The sequence below is a fragment of the Centruroides sculpturatus genome, unplaced genomic scaffold (assembly GCF_000671375.1).
Source record: "Centruroides sculpturatus isolate CEXI.00-Female unplaced genomic scaffold, Cexi_2.0 scaffold447, whole genome shotgun sequence".
Lineage (NCBI taxonomy): Eukaryota > Metazoa > Arthropoda > Arachnida > Scorpiones > Buthidae > Centruroides > Centruroides sculpturatus.
The window spans coordinates 433037-459191 of NW_019384728.1; the positions used below are offsets into that span (position 1 = coordinate 433037).

General features: G+C 28.3%; 2 protein-coding genes and 1 long non-coding RNA gene across 3 annotated transcripts in view; 1 reads left to right on the plus strand and 2 right to left on the minus strand.

Moving 5' to 3' along the window:
- The first annotated feature begins 2223 nt into the window (after positions 1–2223).
- Positions 2224–8071, plus strand: LOC111628157 (synaptotagmin-7-like). Its single transcript, XM_023371899.1, has 8 exons — positions 2224–2336; positions 3180–3439; positions 4495–4546; positions 4624–4729; positions 5178–5297; positions 5388–5554; positions 5647–5749; positions 7518–8071. The coding sequence occupies exons 2-8, from the start codon at positions 3186–3188 to the stop codon at positions 7811–7813; spliced, it is 1098 nt and encodes a 365-aa protein (XP_023227667.1). The 5' UTR covers positions 2224–2336; positions 3180–3185; the 3' UTR covers positions 7814–8071.
- A 1525-nt stretch (positions 8072–9596) lies between these two features.
- LOC111628154 (DEP domain-containing protein 7-like) lies at positions 9597–23707 on the minus strand. Its single transcript, XM_023371893.1, has 7 exons — positions 23489–23707; positions 19766–19977; positions 19564–19691; positions 11140–11477; positions 10419–10948; positions 10190–10340; positions 9597–9915 (listed from the first exon to the last, which is right to left on the minus strand). Exons 1-7 carry the CDS (start codon positions 23553–23555, stop codon positions 9734–9736), a joined length of 1608 nt encoding a protein of 535 aa, XP_023227661.1. The 5' UTR covers positions 23556–23707; the 3' UTR covers positions 9597–9733.
- Positions 23708–24453: 746 nt separating this feature from the next.
- LOC111628150 overlaps positions 24454–26155 on the minus strand; it is a 43766-nt gene continuing 42064 nt past the window's right edge. The window contains exon 3 of the long non-coding RNA XR_002757127.1: positions 24454–24869. This is a non-coding gene — a long non-coding RNA (uncharacterized LOC111628150). The remainder of the gene's footprint in view (positions 24870–26155) is intronic.

A 26155-nucleotide genomic window follows, 5' to 3' on the forward strand; every position in this document is an offset into this window, starting at 1 on the left:
ACTACATTCAATTAATGTCAAGTACATTCATTAATGTTTATATTCGCATATAATTTTAGTCACGTTCGTCAGCCGCACTTGTCGTTCGCGTAATTTTTTTCCGGCGTTCAGTTTTTTCTTTTTTCTCATTTTAATTAGCTTATCGAGAAAAATTTATCGTTAATCTGACAGAAAATAAATTTTTTTTAAAATTCTGCAAATTTATTCATTTGTATTTAACAAAAATTAAAATTCGATTATAATTTGGAAGAAGTGTCGATATTTTAAGATATAAAACATTTTTTTTAGGTGGCGCTAATAATCGTTAGCGCCACCTAAAAAAATGTTTAACGGGGCATCTCTGCCATTTATAATTTGCATTAATTTATATAATTTATTTATAAGAAGAAGCTGTTTTTTCTTGTTCTGTTGAACATTATCTGTATTAATTTTAAAAATAAATAAATAAACTATATAAACTTAGTAAAAATGTCTTTAAACTCGTATATGAGACATTTTTTCCTGAAGGTACCACTCTCCAAAGACATCTTCCCCAAAGGGCATTTCTCCCTAACAAATTCCAAATTTTAAATGTCATTATTTTATCTAATTATATTTTCAAGCTTAATATTTATTAACTTAAAATATTAATGACTTCAAATCTCCTGTATTACTCAATATTTATCAAATTAATATCATTTCGTGTATTATAACTCTAAATTTACCAAAATTATAATTTGAGATTTAGAAAATCTCTCAGTAGATATTCCCGAGCTTATTTTAAATGTTTTCTTCCCTTAATTATGATTAAATATGTATAATTAAAACTATTTTTTATATAAATTTACGTTTAAATTATTTAAATAAATAAATGTTTAGTAAATGTTAATTAAATTTAAATATAAACAAAACGAAACTTTATTCAAAACACATTAAAAAGCCCCAATTAATTTAAAAAAAAAATCATTAAAACATCTTTAATTAACTTCTTAAAATTTATTATTATTATTTTTATGTGTTTAAGTAAAATTTAAATTATCTTAATGAATTTTTGTGTGTAGAACTTTATTATTTTATTTTATTTTTCCTCTTATGCCTCTTATCAGTTTATAATGTCAAGAGCAACGAGAGCCAAAGACAAAGAGTAACCCGAAGAAAATCGATTTTGTTAAAAGATTCTGCCCTTATGATGATTATAGTTTGCATTTTCATTCACGAGCTGACAATTCGAGGTTGTCAAAATTCCATCTCAACTCTTTGCTATCCAACGGCGCGATTTATTGATCAGCTCGACCTTGCAGTTACCTTGGATCCTGCGCACGCAGATCTATTCCTATTCTACAACATAAAACCAACGAAAATATAAGTTATCAAATCGTATTTTATCGTTCTACTCCTTCCTCTAGTAACTGGTTTCCTCTTATAATTACACTTCCTCCTCCAGCACCAGTTTATTGATCCGTGTCCAAAATACCGTTTGTCGTCCGAAAATGTTTACAGCCTTACCTTACACTAGTTGCAAGAATTGGAGCAAAGAAAAAAAACATGCGCGATAATTTGCATATAAATAACTCGTTAGACTGATAATTACTCGGTTATTAATTAATTAATTAATATTTTCACTTCCGAAAAAAGTAAATTTCTGTCATATTTTTAAGGTAGTTTATATGCTATCGGGTGGGATTCGAAGAGTTAAATATCGAATTAGTTTTGTGGATGTTAAGCAGGTGATCCTGTCAAAATGTTGATCGTAAATGTCTCTTCGTAGCTTATACAGAATTATGGCTCTCTTTGGGACGATAATGCCCTTCCCGACTTTCATCTATAATATGCTACATACAGAATTCGAACGTAATTTTGAATGATACTGATCAAATGATCTATCAAAAGATATATAGTACAATATTTTAGCCAGTTTATCCTTATCGGAAATCTATCTAAATGTGTATTAGAGAGCTACATTTAGTAATTTTATATATATATATATATACATATATATTAAAAATAGAAGGTATAAAGTAAAACACACTCTTCATTTAGAAAAATTAAGTGCAAAAATATAAGAGAGAAATAAATAAAACATTTTTTATGTCTCTTTTATACTTTATCGGTTTAAAACGAGACTATCTAAGGCGTAATCTCTCGAAAGCTTGATAAAAATCAAAGAGAAAAGTGAAAGTTTTAAAGGTTATCAATGATTCAAAATGGCCGCAATTAGTTGTCTCAATGGCCGCGAGAGGGACGAAACAGACAACCATCAACGTATACTGCGTTTATATAGAAGAAAGTAGCGTCCCGCTATATTGGAACATGGAAAGCATAAACTGCAGTTCTTGCCACACAGCGATGACTTAACAGTAAGCCGTGTATTGATACTTCATCTCAGTAATACAAAATAATTTTAATATTACATTAGCATGCGTTTTCTGCTTGTCACTTAATTCTCGTAGCATCTGTGTTTATCGATTCACGCCCGTAATTTTTATTTAATTACTTCCTCTCTTACGTAAATTCCGAATTTTTCTTTTGCTAATGCATTCACGAATTGTGCTGAAAAAATACAAGACAAAATGAAGATTATATTCCTATTTTTTAAAGATTTTATTCTAAATTTTTTTGGAGCAAAGAATATTTTCCTAGCGCTGGAAGCGGCAACATAGGAACGTACGGTTTTCTATCGCTTAATTAATAAATCTATTGTACAGGAAATTCGTACAGGAAATGTTTGCAAATAGTGTATTAATTCGTGGAAATTATCGATATTGATTTTTTATAATAAATTACGTCGCTAAGAAATTCGGTTTTGACACCAGTTGCATTGATTTATATCCAATGCCGTGACTGAGTGAGGACAAAACAGATCGATATCTTGATCACACGAATTGGTGCGATCCCCGATACCGATCGATACTCGAGAAAACTGGCACGAAACAAAAAATCGATCGTAGTTCCGGCGCTTTTATCTATTTTCTGAAACTATTTTTACATAAGTTTCAACAACCGCCGCATCGCGCTGCTAATTATACAGATGTAATTGACGCCATTTTGTTTTCGGGTTGATATTAATTATAATTGTTTTTTTATATTTTATATAGTTACGTAAATATAGACCTACATAAGTAATTATTTAATTATTTTGTATAATCGAAAGCGCAGCGTAACCAAATAGGAAATAATAATAATTTTGTTGTGTTACCAAGGCAACTATGAAGTCGTCGACTGTTATATTAGCTACAGTGTTAGCTTTTTGTGCTGGAATTCTATCCATAGTCGTGACTGTTGCACTCTGTTACTTTTTTTGGCCGAAAAAATTTCGAGAATTTCAAGATCTAACGTTTTCTGGCTCGAGAAAGGATAGCGTGGTAGAGTTGAAGAGACACAACGTTGAGGACAGATTATCACAAGGTTCCGTGAGCATCGTGACCCCACTTATCACCCCCGTCACGGTGCAACCTTCCACGTAAGCAACTATTTAATTTATCTATTTAATAAAAAGGGGAATAAATTTTTCCTTTCATCGCTACTACCACTACTACTATTCTTCTTTCTGTATCGAACGGCGAGCGTCGCTAAAATATTTATTCGGCAATAAATAATATTTAGTCTATTTAAATTTAAAAATATGAAATATAAATTATACGCCTCCGGCCAAATTTCATATTTATACACTATTTATGGTGGCATAAATATTTAAAAACTGGTTAGTTTGCTTTATACTGTAGCAAAGTTACAGAATTCCTTTCAACATGACAATATCACTGCGAATCTCTGTGACATTCTTGCAAAAAATAAAAAAAGTGGGACGAAACAAACACTATTAAAATGTAATTGGATGTTTAAGAGAGCAAGATGCAGGCGTCATCGTGACAGAAAAAACTGTTAGCAATTTTTACCTGCTACAGGTCTTCGGAGGTAAGAGATCGATTTTCTTTGGTATGCTACAGCTACTACAGGTCTCTTAAGTGTAAGAAACTGCTATTTTTTCTCATTTTCTTTCTATTTATCCATTTTAAAATATTGTTATTCTTAGTATTTTCACTTTTATATTCGAAGATACAAATCCTCTTGCACGAGAGAATCTACATTTGAAGAAATGTGCCACATGCAAACATGTCTTATTTTTTTAAGGATTAGAACGTTAAAGCCGGAATGTTTTGGTTTTATGTTACAAGTAGAAAATTTAATTTTCTAGATATAAAATATTTTCTTGCGTACAACTTCACTCACGAGCTTTACCTCTACCCTTCTGACATAATCGAACAGTTAAGCAGCCGTTCACGTTTTCATTTTCTTCACGTTTAACTTCTGAAAGTGTTAAAGCGACCCTTGAGAGTCGTGATAGAGAAACTTGAAAAAGTTCTCATCAAACTTTCTCTGATTAATACCTTCCGAGAAAGTGGTAAATCCAATTTGCCATAGGAAATTATTGAGTATTTTATTCCCCTTTAACGTTGTAAAACTTCAAAGTACAATGAAAACTAAACAATTCACCCTGAAAATTTATATATCTTACAGGAAGACGAGTGTAGATAACATTTCCATTCAACCTCTACTACCAGAAGTCGAGGTAAATAAAATTTTAGTAACAAAATTTCTTTTGAATATTGCACGAATTTTTATTTATTTTTAACGTTTTTTTTACAGGTGTTCTGCGATAGGGTAACTGGTAACGTCTCTTGTGGATTTGATTATAATAGAAATACCTCTTCGCTTAAAATAACAGTGATTCTTTCTCAAGATGGAGAAAAAGGTATGAATTTATTCTGAATGTTGGTAAATTTTATAAAATAAAATTTAAATATTACGTATAATCCAACGTGATATACGATTTCCTCCGTAATGCACAGCCTATTATAGTGATGCATCCATTACGAAAAGTACATGGCTCATCACCATTGATAAAAATCTCAATAACTCCAGTTTCCGCTTTTGGATGATTCGGAAAATTAATGGAAGTTGTTGAATGAAAATAATATTTTGTACCAAAATCGTTTTCTAATTTATTGTCCTCTGCATTTATTCGTATATAAAACCATCTTGTAATTAATCAAATGGTTTTCAGAGTGCTCTGCAATGTACGGTGCTTCATAATGTTTTCTCGTAAAGAATACTTTCTCTTAGGCTGTGTAATATGGAGAGGAATTCAGTCATACCTCGAAAAATATTCATTTATCAGATATTACATAGTGAAATCATAGTTTTAGGTAGTGTCTTATATCTCCGTTGCTGCCTTCTACCATTCAAAAAAAATGTAATCGATAGAAAAATAAAACATTCTCCTCTCACCCGCCGCTGGATTGAGATGTTCATTTTCGATAGTAAGTCTGTATGTAACTCTAAAAAGAAAAAAAATACAATCAATGGAAATATTTTCCTTTCGATATTAAATTCGAAATCTCTCTTCGAAGAAATCGTTTATGACAAGCTACCCGGATCGATTTTCTATTTCCAACTGTTCACCCTTCAAAACTGGAAGCTGAAAGTAATTGGGGAACTCAAGGTTTCTGTTTACGAAGCTATTCTTAATGAACAACCCGTAACGTTTAAATCCTTTCAAGTGCCTCAACCTACAAATGTAAGCTCGTAAAGTTCCTACGTAAATCTGCCCCGAATTTTGTTTATATTTTGTTCTACATTCTGCAAATTTTTTTATCATTTTGTTTTTAGCTAGGTGAAATTCTACTATCTCTCATTTATGATGACAAAAACAACGATTTAATTGTTACAATTATTAAAATAAGATCCTGCGAACCCATTGAGCCTTATTCTGGTAAGTTTTGTTTATTCTTCCTTTACTAAATTCCTAAATTATTACAAATTATAAATCTTAGAAAAAATTATTTTTCTGGAATACTAAATTGGAAGGATGATTCTAAAAAGACAAATGTATAAGCACTGTAAACAATTTGCTTATTCTGGAATATTAAATTGGAAGGATGATTCTAAAAAGACAAATGTATAAGCACTGTAAACAATTTGCTTATTCTAGAAAAATAATTTTTTAGTATATTCCAGAATCTCGAATTGTAGAATTACTAAATATTCTACAATTAAAATTATTAAATATTCTAGAAAAATAATTTTTCTTATTGTAGAATATTTGAATATATAATTGAAATATTTTCTAATTCTAGAATATTTAGAATTTTCTAGAATTCGACATTCTGGAATATCTAGAAAAATTATTTTTTCCAGAATAAGCAAACTGCATATATTTACTGCTTACACATCGTTAGAACGTAACAAGAATGTAATTATATACTTAATCATTTATAATTATTGCGGAAAAGGTTTACTGTCAGCTTAATTCTGGAAATTTAAGAGGAAAAACTGAATTTTTTGTGTTCACAAGCTTCATTTTTTTTTGTAGGAAATATCTCGTGACCGTATAAAAATACAGTATACGAAACCAATGAATACTCAATATTTTTTAATATTCTAGAAGAGTAATTCTATGCCTTTGAGATTTGAAATGGGATCCTTTTTCAATTATTTATGACTTTTTCCATTTGATAAAACCGTTTTAAAGCCATCTTTTGATGGAAAATTTATCGTACGCGTCGACAAATGCCGTGTAGAATCTATTACTAAAATGGATCCTTTAGCAATAATCCGATTTTTTTAAAAATGATATTTTAAAAAATTTAATCGTAAAAATATAAATTTCATTTAACACCAAAATATAACTCAGTAACACAATTCCGTTTCGTTGCCACAAGTTATTGATTGTTCATTACATTCGCTTTCATGGCAGGCTGCCCTAGTAATAAATCAGTCTAGGAAGCATCAAATATTAATTTGTAAGCCATTAAACATGGTCGAGAATTTCGAATTATTCTAGATATCGTTGACCATAATTCTTATTAGAGGTGTCGCTTTTTAAAAAAGAAAGTTCAAAACTTGGCCTACTTCCGAAGATTCCGACCGAATGACAGTCTTCCAACCTTCGTTTTTAATTTCCCAGCTGTTATATAACAAGGAAAGTATGGCGAGCAATCAAAAAATGACCGTCCCAAGATTTTCGCATTTTTGGATTCAAGGGAACCTTGAAACATCGAGAAATGCAAAAAAGTTTGGTGTTTTTTTCTCTATGTATGGATGGATGTTAGTATGTGGAAGCACGATTTTTTCACCCATTTTTAAGCTTAATAACTCCTATGCCTTTTGTCGAAAATTTCTGAAATTTTGCAGGGAGGTTTGCGTATTAGGGAAAAATGTTTGTATAAAATTTCAGGAAAATCGGACCATTAGTTCGGGAGATATGATCGCCACCATCTTAATAAGTAATGGTAGTAATTACTAAAGATGAAAACAAAATGCTGGGAAAGTCCAGCTGCAACCTTGCCAGCTTTTTCCTAAATATTTCTTATCAGCTTTAAATGTCACTCGCAAAATTAGCCCAACACCTACTTTTTCTTGCTTAAAATACCTTTAGCCTTGTAATATTAATGCATAATTAATTTCGACAGAAATTTTAAGATGGTATCTCAGAGGTCCGTTACTGAATGGCATGCATTTTGTTTTTCTGTCTTTTTCAGAAAGTTGCGTGGTATTAACTCTATCGAACAGCGACTGTTGCTTGGAAAAATATCAAAGCAAATTTCTTCCTATGCACCCAAATCCCATATTCAACGAGACTTGCCGTTTCCGTTTGGGCAAGAACTGCATTAAAGATGTTTGTTTGGTGTCTACTCTGGTCACGTTTGCCAACATCAACGTCAGAATCGGAGACGTTACTCTATCCGCTTTGGCAGGAGGTGTGGCAACAAAACAATGGACAGACATAGAAAGAAAGCCAAGATTTCCTATTCTGCAATGGCACAAAATTTGGTGATTTCTTTTTATTTTAAATCTTACATATGTGCCTCTCTTCATTCGGAATATATTCTGGACATTTTTTTAAACTACCTGAACTCCAAATATACAATTTTTTGCCAACTTAAAAATACAACTATTAAGGGTATTTCTGTTCAAGCCACAGACCTTTCAGGTAGTTATTATAAAAGAATTTTTTTGTTCAAAGAAAGGATATGTCTTTCAAATTATTGTGACATGAAATATATTTTTTTCCTTCCAATAAAAAGTGAATTTACTTTCTTTTGCCTTTCAAGAATTTCAAAAATGTATTTCACTCTAAATCTTACTTCAAGTATAAATATAAATTTATGACTTTTATTTTTTAAATTATTATTATTGTAATCTTCTCAGGGGTCTTGGAATTAATTGAGATGTGCCACTAAATAGAATGGCAAATAATGTTATATTTGAAAAAATTTTAATTAGAAATACAAAAATTCTTAATTAAAATTATTACTAACCAAATACTTGCTCAAATACTTTTAAATAATGGATCAATTTATTAAAGTTGGCTGGATGGCCTGGCAGCTTAGCTTGCCTCTCTGGGGTCCAGGATAGATTCTGGGCTGACTCCCCAAACTTTGCAGAAGTATTGGTGTCTCCAAAACTTCAACTGAGAACGAGGTGCCCCTCGTGATTCTCTTGTGTCGGCCTCTGGATCAAGCCGAGGAAACTGCAACATCCCTCTCGGCTTCCAGTTGACTCCAGCACAATGGAATTTTAAGGTCTCAATGCTGGGTTACTTCCCTCTCACACAAACTACAAATTTACAATTTATTAAAAATGATAAAAGCTAAAATATTTTTTAATGCAAATCTAAAGTTTTGCATAAAAGAAATTCAAGAAAGTATCTGCTTTTAATGGTATGTACAATCCAAATAAATATCTGAATTATTAAAATGTGACACAATTGTATCTTGAATTATATATATTGCTTCATATTAAAACAGAAATGATGAACTTATTTTATTTATTGTTAGTAATGATATAAAATAAATACATTACATAATAGAAACCAGTATTACGAAAAAAAGGAAAAAAAAAGCAAAAATATTTAATATTAATTATTCCATCGTAAGTAATAATTTATCTTTTATTCATTGAATTTAATCAAATAAAATTCTATACAAATAACTAGTAAAACAACAGATACAGCAACAAAATTATTATATTCTTTCTGTCTAAAAAACGTTTTTTTCTTTGAATTTTTCTTTGAAAGAGAAAATGATATTTGCTTGAGGAGAAAAATGCTTTTAGAAATTTTTTCATGCATTTAATGTTTGTTTTGTTTTGTGTCTTAGATAATAACTTTGATGTTTTAAGCTATCTGTGTATAAATCCTGTTTTATAATATAATTAAAAATTATATTATAAAACAGTTGAAAAATTTAAACAGTAATTATATACAATCAATTCCATGACTGTTAGGATTGAATTTCATACTATAGCATGTTCATATTAATAAGGAAAAATTTTCAACAAAGATGAATATAAAATAAGTTTGGCATAAATTTAATTTTTTAGTATTATATTTAAACAATATGGTATCTTATATTATACATAAAAATTGAGGAGAAAAGGAAAATATATAAATTTCTTTGTAAAATTTTTTGTATCAGAATGGCACTATGATATAATCATTGACATTTCTCAACACTTAGAACTAAGTTTTGATTCTGTGCCTAACTTATTTAGTGTGTTCTAAAGTTTATTCCTTGGTGATACTTGTAAAAAACTAAAATTCACATTTAATTAAAAAATTATTTATTAAATAAAATTACATGATCACTTCTTATATATTTAAAAACCTCTCCCTTTCAAAAATTAATAAATAAATAAAAGTATTTTATCATTTGTACATTTTATGTTGTTATTTCTAAATACCAATGTCTGTGTTTCACACAATTGGTATACACTTTTCATAAATTTCATAATGAGATCTTTTGAATTTTCTCAACCATATGCTTTTCTTTTTATCAGAAATATCACTTTTGAAAATTGAATAAAATAAGTTTTCCAATTCTTTTTTTGTAAGGATGTGACTTCTGTATAATAAATACTTTTCACAAAATGAAATTCCTGAAAATATAAAAAAAGTATGCAATAATGAATAATTTTAATTAATCACTAATTAATTTAAGAATTCTTAAACCAAACTATCATTTGAATTCCTGTGAAAACAACAAATATCTGAGTATTGATCCTGTCTAGTTTCATTTATAAAGTCATTTATTATGTTTATCTATTTTGAATGTATTCTTTAATTTAAACAAAATCTACTAATCATAATTTTATGTAATCAAGTCTTAAAACTGTGAAAGACAATTGTCTAAAACTTAAAATTTCCTGTTACCTGAATGACAAACCCAATGTGGAAACTTAAATATTGATTTGACATTTTTCACAAATAGCAATACTAAAGTTGAGCGATGTTCCCTTGACAATAGAGGATGACAGAGAAAACAATCAACAAAATCTCTTACTACAGCTGCATCATTTGATAACTGTAAAACATAAAATCAAATAATTTGAAGAATAAGTACAATAAAAATGAAAAACAAAAAGTGTGTTATACAACTCACCTCTTTATCAACATTAATAGATAAATCTTGTGCTACTAAATTTAAAAACAATAGAAGTTTATATAATTGATCTCTTCTTTGCCAAGGTAGGATAGTTGCTAATAGCTGCAAGGCCTTTTGTGTTCGATCAAATTTTGTTGCTTTATGAAGTTCTAATATAGACGTATAAAGTGGCAAAAATGAGTCGGGTAAAATTGGAAATGGAAGATTTTGATAATATTCTTTCACTTGTTTATAACTGTGCAATTTACAAGACTGAACAGACCATAATTTCCCTATTCCATCAGGTACGTACATTAGACAAGCAGTGGCGGCACGTACCCACGGTATTTTATAAAATTCTTTTGCTAAAGGATATTTTGTAGGAGTTGTATGCAACTTCACATTTTCATTTTCAATGGTTAGTCCATCTTCAAAAAGTTTCACTCTCTGCATGTTTGTAGGAGTATTTAAAATATCTTCCAAAATTGGTACATCAACAAAAGTTAATAAATGGCACAATGCTTTATCACGAGTATTATTTATAAGTTCTGTACATTATAAAAATAATAAATTATTATACATATAATACATAATAAAAATTATTTTAAAAGTATAATAAAAAAAAAAAAAATACTTACCTTCTGAAACATCAAAAGTTTCTAAGCTAATTTTCTGTANTACATATAATACATAATAAAAATTATTTTAAAAGTTATAATAAAAAAAAAAAAATACTTACCTTCTGAAACATCAAAAGTTTCTAAGCTAATTTTCTGTACAAATTCCTGATTTATCCATTGATATTTTGGTCTGCGTTTTAATAAAGACATTCTAAAACTATTCTGTTTAAAAATACCCCTTGGAGTTTGTTTCGGTATTTTTCTTTTATTTGTATCATTTGTTTCCAAGTTAGACACAACAGCAGCAACAAAACTATGCCGTCTCCTTCCACTAAGCATCGATGGAGACAATTTACTTGATGATATAATATTATCCAGGGATTTTCTTTCTCTTTCTGGTGATGCAGGTAAGAATTTCTGATTATAAACGTTATTTGTTGCTGGTATCAGTGGATTACTAAAAGTAAAATAATATATAAATAATTTTATTTATTACTTAGCAGTAATAGTACTAGTACAATAAGTATAATTGTATTTGTAATAGAAATTTTTCAATTTACAATATTTTTTACATAAAAATTAAATTCTAATCTACTTTAAAATATTAACTTCTTTAACATAAATAAATCAAGTAATAAAAAAACTTAATTCATTTTTATTTTATTTTACAATATCTAAAATAAGAAGTTATTTTACACATAATTTAATATTGTAAGTTTAACTATTTTTAATTTTACCAATGCCATTTCATTGTATATTCTATCAAATATGTTTCTTAAACAAAAATTCTATTTCTCTATGTTAAAGAAATATGATCAACTTAGGAAAACTTTAAATTGGAAAAAAAAAAAATTATCAAGTCAATATGAAATGCAATGTTTTAAATCTTTTATTCAATCAAAATCAGTGAATTATTATTTTTTTGTCTTATTCCATATAATTTAATATGTTAATTCATTTAAAGGTTTATTTATTTTATGGAATTTCAAAGCATCAAATAATTTTATTATTTTATTATTCATGAAATCAAATAACTAATAAAATTAATAATAATATATTGTTTGTTTATTTAAATTCTGAATTTATAATTTTACTAGCTTCTTCACCTCATTAAATGTATGATATCTAATATTACCATTTTAATAGATCATTACAAACTTTAATTGCAATTTAAAGTACAGTGGCTGTGAATATTATCATCCAAATTATTAAATTCAAAGCTTTAAATTACAAATGCATATAAGCAATAACAAATATATAATAAATGNATTGGTATTGATTTTCGTCTGAAATATTCGCAATAAGCATTTTGATTTTTAGAGATAATGTAAGAAGGTTGCATTATTATATTTTAATAAAATAATTTATGCATTTTCATTTAATCAGGTGAACAGATCCATATAAGAATTGATAATTGATAACGCTATAAAGTTATCTGAATTGAGACAACCCCGAAGTACGCAATTGATTTTTATGTTTTTTCAGCTCATGTCATAGCAGTGTTAGCAAAGTTAACAGGGTGTCCAAAAACAAGGGTTCCAGATGAAAACTATTTATATCAATTTATGAAAATTGCAACTTGAACCAAAATAGCCTCGTAGCCCAATATTCCAATTCCGAAACTTAGCCGAATTTTATGAAATAACAGAAAAATAAACCAGCAATGAGTTGCTCAACTTTCCCGGCAACATTTAAAATTTTCGTGGTGCTATCTGTTATCATATTTTAATAAAAGCCTTGTTTATATTTTTAACTATAATAAAATGGCAAAAACCTTAATTTTGAGGGTAGGGGTGGGTTTTATAAAACTTTACGCTTGTACAAATGCTAATAACGAATAAAATTGTCTTTAAGTCTGACCCTACTGGAGATACACACAACCCCCATTATCTCCCCACCCCCTTGATCTTTTCCACCAAAATTTAATAGCACCAATCCCCCTAATAAACAAACCTCCCTGCAAAATTTCAAAAAATTTCAACAAAAAGCACAGGTGTTATTAAGCTTCAAACAGGGTGAACAAAATTGTGTCCTCCACACATACTAATATCCATCCATACATAAAGAAGAAACCCAAATTTTTTTGAATTTCTTGATGTTTCAAGGTGCCAAGTCCAAAAATGTAAAAATCTATAGGGGTCATTTTTTTTGACCACTTGCCATACAAAACTCTGTTATATATAACAGCCTGGAAAGTAAAAATGGACATTATTGCTATTTTTCAGGAACATTTTTAAAATAAAAATACATACAAATTAAATGCCAAACAATGCCATTTTTACGTTCTTGTTAGTGGCCTATGTTCAGAGGTTTGACCAAATTATACTAATATCACATTATTATTAGTAGGGACTGAAAATTATTTACAAATTTATAATATTAATTAACTGTTTTAAAATTTTCATTTACAACCTTACTATAGTTATAAAAGTGATATTATATTACAAAATGGTCAAGACTATTTAAACGAAAATATTAACTTACAAAAAAAAAAAAATTGAGGGTTTTTTCTTTATGTATTGTGGGGGGGGGCAAGATTTTGTTCACCATGTTTGAAGCTTAACTCCTGTGCTTTTTGTCAAAAATTTCTGAAATTTTGCAGGGAGATTTGTGTATTAGGGAATTGATGCTATTAAATTTTTGTGGTTAAAGGTTGAGAAGGTGGGGAAATAAAGGGGTCATGTCATATGTCAAGCAAGGTTGGACTTAATAACAACTTTATTCATTATTAACATCTACAATTTTTTTTATAAAACCTATACTTATCCTCAAAATTAAGCCTTTTGCCATTTTATAATAATTAAGAATCTAAAACGTTTTTTAAATAAAATATCATAACAAATGGTGCCACCAAATGTTGCCAAGAAAGTTAAGCAACTTGTTGCTGGATTTTATGATGTATTTTTTTATAACTTAAATATTTGATTAAATATTGTTAATCTAACTTGAACTACATGAAATGAGTAAATTATTTTCTCATTATCTTTATAATTTTCTTGGTAGTATTTAAATATCCTTTACTTAAATTTTTGTAACACAGTTTTTTTATATACTTTATAAAAAATTTGTTTGGATTTTAGATTTTATTATAAATTCTTACATAAATTTTAAACTACTTAATCATATTCTACAACATTAAATTGTTTAAAATTCTAAAATCTTTTTGCACATCATAAACTATAAACATTACAGTGTTTTACCTACATATTTCTTGAAAATGTGAAAAACCTAAAATGTTTAACAGAATTATTTGAATTAATAGAAACTATTTGTTAATTATTTCTACCAAAATGCCAATATATAACAAACTTATAATTAACAATATATTCCAAATATGACATCTAAATGATTTACTTAAAGCAGTAACATAAATTGTGAGAAAATAAAAATTGTTTAAATAATTATTTATGTCACAAGAATACTACTCTTTATTATTAAATTTCTCTGCATGAAAATTAAAAAAAAAAAATCTAAATTTCTATACAAACCATACATTAGGAAATGTAGTCAATTTGCAAACAATTCTCCAGGCATTAATTGGAAATATACTTCAATTTATCACAGGCAATTTGTCATATGTTAAAATTACTTGTAATCGGTTTGTTGCACTGAATTTATTTGGTATTCATTTGTCAGTTTTGAACTTTACACAACTGATACTTACAGTTTCTCTAATTTACTAAGTAGAAATATAAGTTGATATTTAAATTTAATAAACAGAAAACTTTAGCATTAAAATATGAAGTATTAAATCAATATTTACTGTTATTTTAAATAAATCTTATATAGTCATAAGTAGTTTACTTTTCAGATAAACGTCTCATTATTTTCAGAATATTGTTAATAATTTATGACATGAATATACAAGGAAGATATGAATATGTAATGCAGACATAAAATAGTCAGGAGATAGCAAAAAGTACTCAGGGAAAGAAATAATGTAAGATAATATAAAATTAAAAGAAGACAAAATAATGTATAAAATCTGCAAAACAGTTTATGGATTTTTACATTATGTTTATCGCCATATTTGCCATTCAAAAAGATTAAAACTTAACTTTTATACAGATTAAAGTAAAAAAGAAGCTAATTTAAAATTTCTTCTTTATTAATAAAATACTAAGATAAAAATATAATCTCATTTCCATCACTATTATACATATATAATACATTGCAAGATGAGTATTAGATATAAATGGAACAAGAAGAATAAAAAACTTCAAATAAAATTAAAGCATTTTTTTTTTTTAAATCTTGAATAACTTATTTACAAATTGGAATCGATTTGAAAAGAATCATGAATATATTTTAGAAGTTAATTAAAAGGAAATTTGTATTGATAGAACATAAATGTTTTATTTAAGTCTTAGAATTCATTTCATTGAGAAAAAAAAAAAAATCAAAACATTTAATGTATTTTGATCCCTCACTAATTAATTTGATTTACAGATGGTAAAAAAAATTCTGTAACATAAAGTTGTAAAAAAGTAAATTGTTCTTATTGATGTTTTGATTGTTTTGAGGAACCTGTTTGCATGGTCCAAATGTAAGGAAAAAACCTTGCACCAATGCTGATTAAAAAAATCAAATTTTATTAAACTAGAAATGATAGAAGACTGGACTTTTGAGTACAAAACAAATATATTACAGCTGCAGAATATCAAAACAACTCAAATATTACAATTTTAACTCATTAATTACAACTAATAAAATTAGTTATTTGAGTAAAAATACAAATTACAATTATTGAAAATTTCAAACATTTAACTTGATTATGAAAAAGAACCTAGCAGATAAAAAAAAAATCTGTAATCAACATCAATAACTTACAATTCAATAGCTACACAGTGACCAGCAGAAATGAAGATTAGCTTGCTGTGTCAGCTCAACAATGTTATTTTATGTATTATTGCATACTACAAATGCTTACAAGAAATAAAGCTTTCACTAACTTTTATTTCTAACAACATTCATTTATAAGAATAAATCATAAATAATTTCCTATTTATAAATAGGACTAAAATATTACATTTGATTAAAGAGAAGGATTCAAATATTAAAAATGATATATATATTTTTTTTTATCTAACAAGGAGACAACCAGAGATAGCCCCCTCCAATTTTTCCAAGTTCAATATATATCCTAGTACTACCCATTCCAGCAATTCATAGTAAAGCCACTCAATGCAGCTCTCATGTGTTTTCAAGAAAAACAAGTTTAAAATTTTGTATTTCTTATGTATTTTGTTATATGGATAATATGTTAACAGCGATATAGCTGAGTAGATAAGATGTTTGTGTATCATATTGCATATTGCAGGTTCAAATCTTACTTTTAGTTAACAGCTTTTCTAATCTTCATTGAAGCAATATTATTGTGCAAAATATTTTTCTAATTTTAACAAAGAAAATTAGTATTTTGTTATTACAGCATTTATTTGCCAAACACTTTAAACATTTTATTCATTGTAATTCAATATTTTAAAATTTGTATATTCAGACATGCAGCAAGCAAGAGTACACAATAACAAAAATCCCTTTTCAAGTGTTGAATTATTGGTGTAATACAAACTTTTTTAGTTATAATTATGATCAATCACTGAAAAGGTTCATATCATGTGACAACCCAACTTGTTCATGTTGCTACACCAATAATTCAAGACTGGATAAGAAAGAAACTTTCTATATACTGCACATACATTGCTGATATAAAACAATCTTGTAGAAATAAAAATCACAAGAAAAAAGTTGAAAATAATTTAAAATATTTTTTATAGCATAGAAAATAAATCTTATAATTACATTTTCTTTGTTAAAAATAAAAAAATATGTTATACTAATAATAAAATTCAATAAACATTAGAAGAAACTTTTTAAAAAGAAGCACGATTCAAACCTGCATCATACAGGATAGTAAGTCAAACACCTTGTCCACTTAACTAGGCTGCTGTTAACATAAAGGAACATATAACATGATAAATAAGGAACATAAAATATTTCAACTAGTTTTTTTCTTGAAAAAGAATATTTACACCGTAAATTACTGGAAGGGTAGTATTATAAATATATACAAAAGGACAAAACAGAGGCAGCCATCTCTGGTGATCTCATTAACTTTAAATTTTTTCTTTACTAAACTTTTTACTTTGACTCAACTCTAAGGCTCAAAATAACATAACTATAAATCAAAAATTCTCTCTTTCTATCTCACAGGTTTAGATAGAAAAAAGTCCTTTTTTTGTATTTTTATTAAATGAAGTTTCATTAAGTTAACATTGGAAGTGACTCACAAAAACATTTGGATGAGATTCTTTATTATAGTATATAATATGAATATCTTAAAAATAATGATACAGAAGCACAATTAATTTGAAATAAACCTACAAGAAAATTTTGTCTTCAAGTTAGCTAACAAAAATCTGTATATTTATTAAAACTGATGAAGAGAAGATTTATATGTAGATAAACAATAATTATTTGCTTTGAGTATATTGTAAAAATATATATTGCTTGGAATTATCAATGCAGAGAAAAAGAAAAATTTATATCAGACTTAACAGTATAAGATTACTGGATGATGACTAAAAATTATTTTAATTTAAATATTAAAAAGGTATTTATGCTGCACAAAATTAGTTTGAATCTAAAAATTAAAACATTAATTATATGGATCTTAAAATATTGGCATTTCATATGTTATAAGGAAATATATTTTTTGTTATGTAAAATAATCAGTCAATCAATCTTTATTTGCACAAGAGGAAAATATCCCTGTTGCAGGGGGTAGTACATAATTTAATTAGAAATTTACAAGGTATTGGAACAGTTAATAAGTTTGCAAATTTATACAATTATTATGCAATAAGTTTTGTGTCAACCTGTTATTGACATAAACAAAAAAAAACAGTTTTAACAAAAGTAGCTATGCAGAAATAGTCAAATTTTACAATATTAGTACACATTGAATTTGTTATCTTAGTTTTCTAGTGTTTTACAATCTTGGTGAAGTAATTGTATAAATTATAAAGGTCTTTTTTTGTTGAGGTTATTTAGGTTATTTCTGAAGTTGAGATGGATTACATTGGAGTATTCGCATGATATTAAATGAGTCTCGTACATTTGCAAGTCCTTGTCAATTCTATAGTAAATGGTGATCGAGAAGTCGTCGGATTTACACCATTGGCACTGGTTGCTTGAAAGATTAATATAGATGTTACCATGTTGATTTGTTTTCTGAAACCGTGTTTTCGTATTTATTGACTATTGAACATAACACAGTCTTGTGTTCAATAGTCAATAGATGTTACCAATGAAGAGAGTATTTATTGAGGTGTAGTTGTGCTATTAATCTTTTCACATTGAGATTTATAGTTTATTCATATAAGGTTGAGAGGATGGGATTTTTAGAATTTTTAGATACCAGGGATGGTAATTATTTCAGTTTAGGCTGGCTTGGTCTTTATTTATAGAATGAGAAATTGCAGATTCCAGTAACAGAGTATAGCCATATTTCCAGTCCTGGATATTGTCTTTAAACAGTAGATCTGATACTCCAAATGAGTTCAATATATTATTTAACTTATTTGTCAAAGATGCTCTGTTGTTGATTTTTTACTATATTTGATTATTTCTTGATGTAAGAAAGTAATAATGCTGTCACTTTTGAATTTTAAACAGTAGTAAAATTTAATTATTCATTTTAGGAAGAAGGGAAAAGACCAATGTGATTAGTTTTGTGACATATAGTGTAACTTGGAACAGTTCTCTCCAAATGGAGTAATTTACGGAGGAAATAGATATGAAAACTTTCTAATTTGTATAAGTAATCAAGACCCCAGATTGGACTAGCATAGTAGATGATTTGGTTGATTATCGAGTTATAGTGTTTCATATGGATAAACAGATTTAAAGTTTTTAAAGTATAGCACAAAAATAACATTATCAATAGTTAGTTTTACTTTATTATTTAAACTAGAGATGTGTGCTTTGAATGTATGATTCCAGTCAAAGATAACTCCCAGGAAGTTTATTTTGTTTACTATCTGCAGAGGATTCTTGTCGAGATATATCATAGATTCCTTTTCCAAAATTTTGCTGTTATTATGGAATATGATAACTTTTGTTTTAGTGGAATTTATTGTTAAATGGATTGATTTGAAGTAGGAGTTTAATTGGTTGATTTTTCTTTGCAAGGAGACTTTTGTAAGTGCTAAAAATTACCAGGTCTTATGTAAGATAATTAAAGGAAATAATATTTTTATGAATATAAATGTGTTATAATAAATTACCAAGAAAATTAAAACAGTACTCAGAAGTTTCATAGAAAAACAAAACTGTTATAAAAAATTACAAAAATGTTAATTGAATTCTTAATAACAGAAATCCAAATAATTAATTAATTAGATAAAAAAAGAAAGATTTAATTTTTATAAGACAAGATATCATTTACACTTTTTTTAAATATTTCTTTATGTAAGAAAATACCCATCATAAGATAAAAATGTATTTTCATTTTAAGTAAGTATTTTATAAAAATAACTTACCAAATATTTTTTGAAGTTCCACAATTATCTTCAATAAACCTATAAAAGCTTTTATTGCTATCTTCAAACTTTTTTAATCCATATGGCACTGATACAAATATAGAGTTATCCATTAACACTTGACACACCTGCATAAAATTTACATTAATTATTTTAATTCATTTATCAAGAATAAAAGATAAACAAGACACCTATAATTTACTTTGACTGCATTCTCTCTAGTGATTTCTTGTTTACATATTTCACTTTCCATCTGTCGTAAATGAGAATCAATTACGTCGACGGCATTACTTCCAGAAAATACATTGTCGTACTGCCTGAAAAAATTGTGACGTTGACGTTTCACGACCACTTCAGAACGCAGACAATCGATTAAGATGTGCCAAAGCCGAGTGGCTCGAAATGGCCCCGTAACTAATTTCAAAGTAAAAAATGAATATATAATATCAGAACATACAAAAACAATTATTTGACTGTAGTCTAATGCCTTACTATATATCACAACACAGACTATAATTGCATACCAATTATACAGGGCCTTCCAAAATAAAAGATACCATTTTAAATTACTGTATGATCATTATTATCCAAGAAGTATGCAACATACATCAATCAATACAGTCAGTGTTCAAGTTTCAACTACCATCTGTTGTCTACAATCTCTAGGAAATGCCATAAACAAAAATTGCAACTCCACAACAGAGAAGGCATTTTGTGTCATGCAGTTCAGTGTTGGAATCAGTCACCATTGTGCAACACAAGTACTCTGCAGAAGCTGTAGAAGTGTGGCTGCTGTGGGAGGAGTGACAATAGATACAATTACACCTCTGAATGAGATCATTGGAATTTTTTCTCCTATGAGTATGTCTATACCCATAGGAGCAAACAAGTCAAAGGAACTATACCTCTACATGTGACCCTTTGCAAGATACAGCCCCCAAAATCAGACTACTTCCAGGTTGTAAGCAATCACAGGTCACATTACTCTGCTAAGAATATCATGTTTAAGTGTTTAGTCCAAGCAACTATGCCAGCTTTGAGTAGCCCATTTGACTGTTCCTGGAATACTTGATGTTATATAGTTATAGTTACAGTGACCATACGTCCTTTATTTAAGAGGACAGTCCTTTATTTCACTGCTCTGTCCTTTAACTTTATTTATTTTCTAAAATAAGCATTTTGTCCTTTATTTTGTAAAGTTGATGCAAAGTTTAAAAAAATTTTTTTTTAATAATATATTGAACAAGTTAGTTTTGTATACGCCATCATGATCAGTGTTGCATTGCTACATAGAGCACAGTAGTGCAGTGTGTCGCCAACCAAACGGCCCACTGAAGTACCAGGGGTTTCTTCCTATTGTTATTAGAAAAGTGGTTTTAGCATTAGAAAAACCAAAAAATATACAAGCCAAAAAATGCAATGATGCTGTGTACACATTTTATCAAACGTGCATAGATTATCTAAATAATTGGGACATGTTTTTTATTGANTTTGAGGATTCAAACTTTATTTTGTTATAATAGTTATAACTGAAAAAAGAATATTTTACAGTTTTCAAAATAAAGACCTTTTCCTGAATATTGAAAATGTTTTCATTATTTTAATTGGTATAAAAAACTATGAATTCAATGAACTGATTATAGAAATGAAAATTGACTAATCAGAGGCCTAAGATTAAAATTGTGGTCTTGCTAACATGTGACCTAAATTGCTTTTCAGAAACAAGTAGCAGCAATGGATTAACTGGTACTGTTACATTTAAAGTTGCTTTTCCCTGCAATTTTGAAATTTTTAATTAATTGACATTCTTGTGATGACATCAGAAAATATGAATGATGTGTGGCAAAGTTTGCAAAAGATTTTTCAGAAAAAGAGCAAACTGTTTTACTACTCTTAATTAAAACTCACCCAACAATAGATGAATAGAGATAAAAAAATTGGATAAATAGGAAAAAAACACATGGCAGAAAATTCATGGAGAAATTTCTGTTGTCATTTCCCCAAGAGCAGTTTGAAGTCTGGAGCAATCAAAAATTTATTACTAATTGATACTTTATAAAAATGTAATATATAAATTATATATATGTTATGGACAAAGTGATTAATCGGGCATTATGAATAATGACCAAATAGGGTGGGCAGTGTGATAAATATTGATTAATTTATCAAATTGACTGATCACTATGAATATTGCTATCACCTAGTCGGGCAAAGTGATAATAATAAGTTGAGGAGTGATCATCTGACATACGCTAGCCAATTGGCACGCTGAGTTGCGTGTGCGTTTAGTACAGAATTTTAAATTTGATTAAAAAAACTCCACTTATTTCATTTATAAATATTTATTTTTTGTAAATTATATCAAAGTACTATTAACTATATTAATTAAACTAATATTAACGAAAAGTATTATTAACAATTTTTGGTATAAATTATATAAAAAATTAAATGCTTTTTAGTTTATTTACCGTATTTTTCGCCGTATAAGACGCACCCAATTTTAAAGGAGGCAAATTCAGAAAAAAAAAAGATTATGAACCAAATTCTGTAGTAAAATATTTTATATCAACTGTATAAAGTTAACAGCAGTTAAGAAAAATTTTATGTCAACCATGTAACATACTAAGAGCTATCTTTACTATCATAAACAGTCTCTTCTGCTTNTTCAATATTTGTGGCGGACAGACGTAAAGTCGAATAAAATGACTTAAACTTGATTTTTATTTTTCCATATACTTTTTTAACAAGCGACATATAATCGGGAACGACGTAACTCGAAACCGACGTAAGTCGAGGTATGCCTGTAAATGTTATAAACTTATGAGATATTTTTTGATTTTCTTCGATATGTCCTTTATTTTCCCCCAAAAAATATGGTCACTGTAGTTATAGTGGATGTGAAGGCTCATCCCCATGTGGGTGCTGAGATGCAAGCGAGCACCAAAGTGCAGAAACATTGACAATGCAGAGCATGGAGAATAGGCAGTATATTGGTACATGGTAAAAACTGACCTTTAGAGGCAATTATCTTGCAAAGGATCACATATATAGGTATGGTTCCTTTGACTTTTTTGCTTGTACAGAGGATCTACAATTCTGGGGAGTAGGAAACCCCTCATTCAGAGTTCACATCCTACCCAACAACGGATATACTATAGCTAGCTTAGAATTTGAGTATCGTTTGAATGCGTGCCATGCAACACAAGGCGCACTCACTGAGAACTTGCAATTGGCAAATGCAAAACTTGGACTGTTTTCTAATTTGTTGATTATTATCTGAGAATGTTGTAATATATATTAACATAATTAAAATTTAAAACGGTAGCAATCTTTTTGGAAGACCCAATATTGATTACAATATTGTTTTCAATGAATATTATGATGCAAATTTTTAAAAATATTTTTATTTTAATGGTAGTAAGAAGTTTGAGCTTTATAATATAAATACTTATTTGTATTCATGTGACATTACATGAATACGTTGGGCACGTATCCTTGCCAAGCAGCTAAGCAAACCAATGACATGGATCATTTCATATGACACGAACTACGTTATTGGCTTCTTTAGCTGCTTGACAAGGAAACGTATCTATTGATTAAAGGAGATTTTAAACCCTTTTTTTCTTTTTAACGTTTAACTGTTCAATACGAATTGTTAAAAAGATTATTCTTATTAACTTAATTTTGTTAAGTTTTTTCAATTTTTGTAAAGGAAAATTAACCTTTATACTGTTTGAACTTCTTAATGAATTTGTAAAAATGCATCTGATTGGAGGAAATGTTCGATTTTACGTAATCATTACTCAATAGAATTCTGATTTAGAAAATCGAAATTGAATCACCGTCCTTTCTAGTATATCTTAGATCATATTATTTTTATTTAAAGAAAAATCGCTATTTGCAGTAAAAGTTTGTATACACTTACTCTGTTTACTTTTCTCTTGAGTTTCTCTCGTAACAAAATTTTCAAAACGCGCTCCAACGTCTGCCATTTGTGCGCTGATTTTAGCGCCCCTCGTGACTTTTTCTTTCTAGATTTAATGCAATTTATCTTTTTGCGTAATTTTATTTTTTGAGATAGAAATTTACTTTTTCATCTAACTCATTATTATTATTATTACATCGAATCATTGATAGACAAGACAATTTCGTATCGTTACGTTATAAAAAAATCCAGCCAAGAGTTGCGTAACTTTTCCGACAAAAAAATAATTATAAATTGTGGTGGCGCCATCTGTTACGATATTTTATTATAAACTTTTTTATACAATTAATTATTATATTGATGAAATGCAAAAAGGTTAATTTTGAGGGTAGAGACGCGTTTATAAAAAGTTGTAAATGCTAATTACGAATAAAATCTGCATTAAATCCGACTCTACTCGAGATATACCCTCCTCTATCTCCCTCTTAAAAATTCGCTGAAAAATACAAAAAAACAAACATCGTTTATGTACAGTACTGTACAATAGTTCATTATATGTGGGCTTCATACTGAAAAGTTATGATCTTATACAGTAATACCTTGGTTTTCGTTGACTTCAGTTATCGTCGGNATATTTAATAGTTGCTGATCAGATTTTAAAGTGAACCCTGTTTATTAAAATGCTTAAATTCATGCTGTACATCATGTAAAACATATGCAAGTTTACTTTTGAAATTTATATCTACAGTAAAAAGTAAAACCTGCCTAAACAGAAAAAATTTTTCAGACTGGAGTGAATTTTCTTATTTAAAAAAAAAAAAACTCTTCGAAATGGAAACTGGCCAAACCAGAAAAAATATTCAGTACCATGCAATTCCAGTTTGCACAGGTTTTATTGTATTTGAAATTCAATGGTAAATAAATTTCAAATGGATTTGTTTGATTCTTTAATATTCTTTTTTGAATTCTTATCCTGTTATTATTTTTTGGTTCTCATTGATTTAATTCATCACAAATATTCAAAATGAGTGAAACATCTAATTTTAAGTTAAATTCAATAAAAATCAAGACATTATGACTTAAAGCTCATTTCTGTAATTGGCTGAATACGTTTCTATCACTTGATAGTTAATAGTTCAAGCTAAACAATTTTATGAATATTAAAATTGTAAATAAAAGTTTTCCTTAACAAAAATATTTACCTTCTCCATTCTTTGACCTTTTCTGGATCAGTGTATTCACGTAAACAATCATTTATATGGCTACCTATTTTTAAAAGACATTGCTGGGTGTAGCGAACTTGTTCTTCTTTGGTAAGACTTTCATCTGGATTATCCAATTGTTTTAAATTACATTTCACCGGCCTCATTTTTTCTTTGCACTGAAAGTACATAACAGTAAAATACAATGTATTAGAAATATATTGTAAAATATTCTGTTATGTAAAAATTTTTCAGTTTTAAAAACTAATCATTAACAATAATAACAAATAACATTTGTACCTCAGTGAAGATTGAAGGTTCCAAATCACCTGTAGAAATGATTAATGATTCAGAATTTGCTCTATAATGCATGACAGGACGTTCAACCTTAATCTTTTCCTTTGAACTTGTACGTGCCTAGAATATCAAATTGTTTTATCATCATTTTTTAAATGTCCATATTTAACTTAATTCAAAATTTATCTGTATTAATAGAAATGTATGTTATATATAAATTAAACAAACTGATAATAAGCTTTATACATCACATTAATTTTTCATATATTTTTAATAAAATAAACAAAAAACTATTTGCATTTAAAATATAATACAAATTAGTACATTAACTCTTTTACTATGACACGCTCCGTTGNGTTAATTTTGAGGGTAGAGACGCGTTTATAAAAAGTTGTAAATGCTAATTACGAATAAAATCTGCATTAAATCCGACTCTACTCGAGATATACCCTCCTCTATCTCCCTCTTAAAAATTCGCTGAAAAATACAAAAAAACAAACATCGTTTATGTACAGTACTGTACAATAGTTCATTATATGTGGGCTTCATACTGAAAAGTTATGATCTTATACAGTAATACCTTGGTTTTCGTTGACTTCAGTTATCGTCGGTTGTCTCGGATTTCGTCGGCGTGCCCACGTGATCTCGCTGCTAATTTTGCGAAAACAAAGGGCGATTCACGCGTTTTCTCGCTCAGTATGGCGTTGTTTCTCGTTATGTGAGTATTATCCCGCGAGTCTAGCCAAACAATTCCATTGTTTTCCTTTCCTTTTAGCTTCATCATGAGACCAAAAAAGTTTTCAGATCCAGCAGCCCTTCGAAAAAGAAGGCCAGGAACATTATCGAGTTAAAGGAAATCATTGAAAGATACGAAAGCGGCATTAAGATTGCTGAAATCGGCCGTATGTATGCACAGTACGGGAAGTCGCCATCCACGATAAAGTTCCAATGTGGCGAAAAAAAGGAAGCAGTAAAGGAGGCTAATGTAGCGAAAGGCGTGAATGTGCTAACGAAACAGAGATCCCAAACAATTGAAGATGTCGAACAGTTATTATTAATTTGGATCAATCAAAAACAGTTAGATGAAGATTCTGTTTCGGGGCCGTCATATTAGTCTTTTATTTTAATTTTATATTAATTTCTTATTGTTTTTAGTATTAAACGCTAT

Coding starts and splice junctions, on each gene's coding strand:
- LOC111628154 (XM_023371893.1), bottom strand. CDS start 23,555: ATGGCAGACGTTGGAGCGCGTTTTGAAAATTTTGTTACGAGAGAAACT. Junction 19,978..23,488: donor TCAAGAGAAAAGTAAACAGA/GTAAGTGTATAC, acceptor CTTTGAAATTAG/TTACGGGGCCATTTCGAGCC. Junction 19,692..19,765: donor CTAGAGAGAATGCAGTCAAA/GTAAATTATAGG, acceptor AATTTTATGCAG/GTGTGTCAAGTGTTAATGGA.
- LOC111628157 (XM_023371899.1), top strand. CDS start 3,186: ATGAAGTCGTCGACTGTTATATTAGCTACAGTGTTAGCTTTTTGTGCT. Junction 3,440..4,494: donor GTCACGGTGCAACCTTCCAC/GTAAGCAACTAT, acceptor TATATCTTACAG/GAAGACGAGTGTAGATAACA. Junction 5,750..7,517: donor ACCCATTGAGCCTTATTCTG/GTAAGTTTTGTT, acceptor TGTCTTTTTCAG/AAAGTTGCGTGGTATTAACT.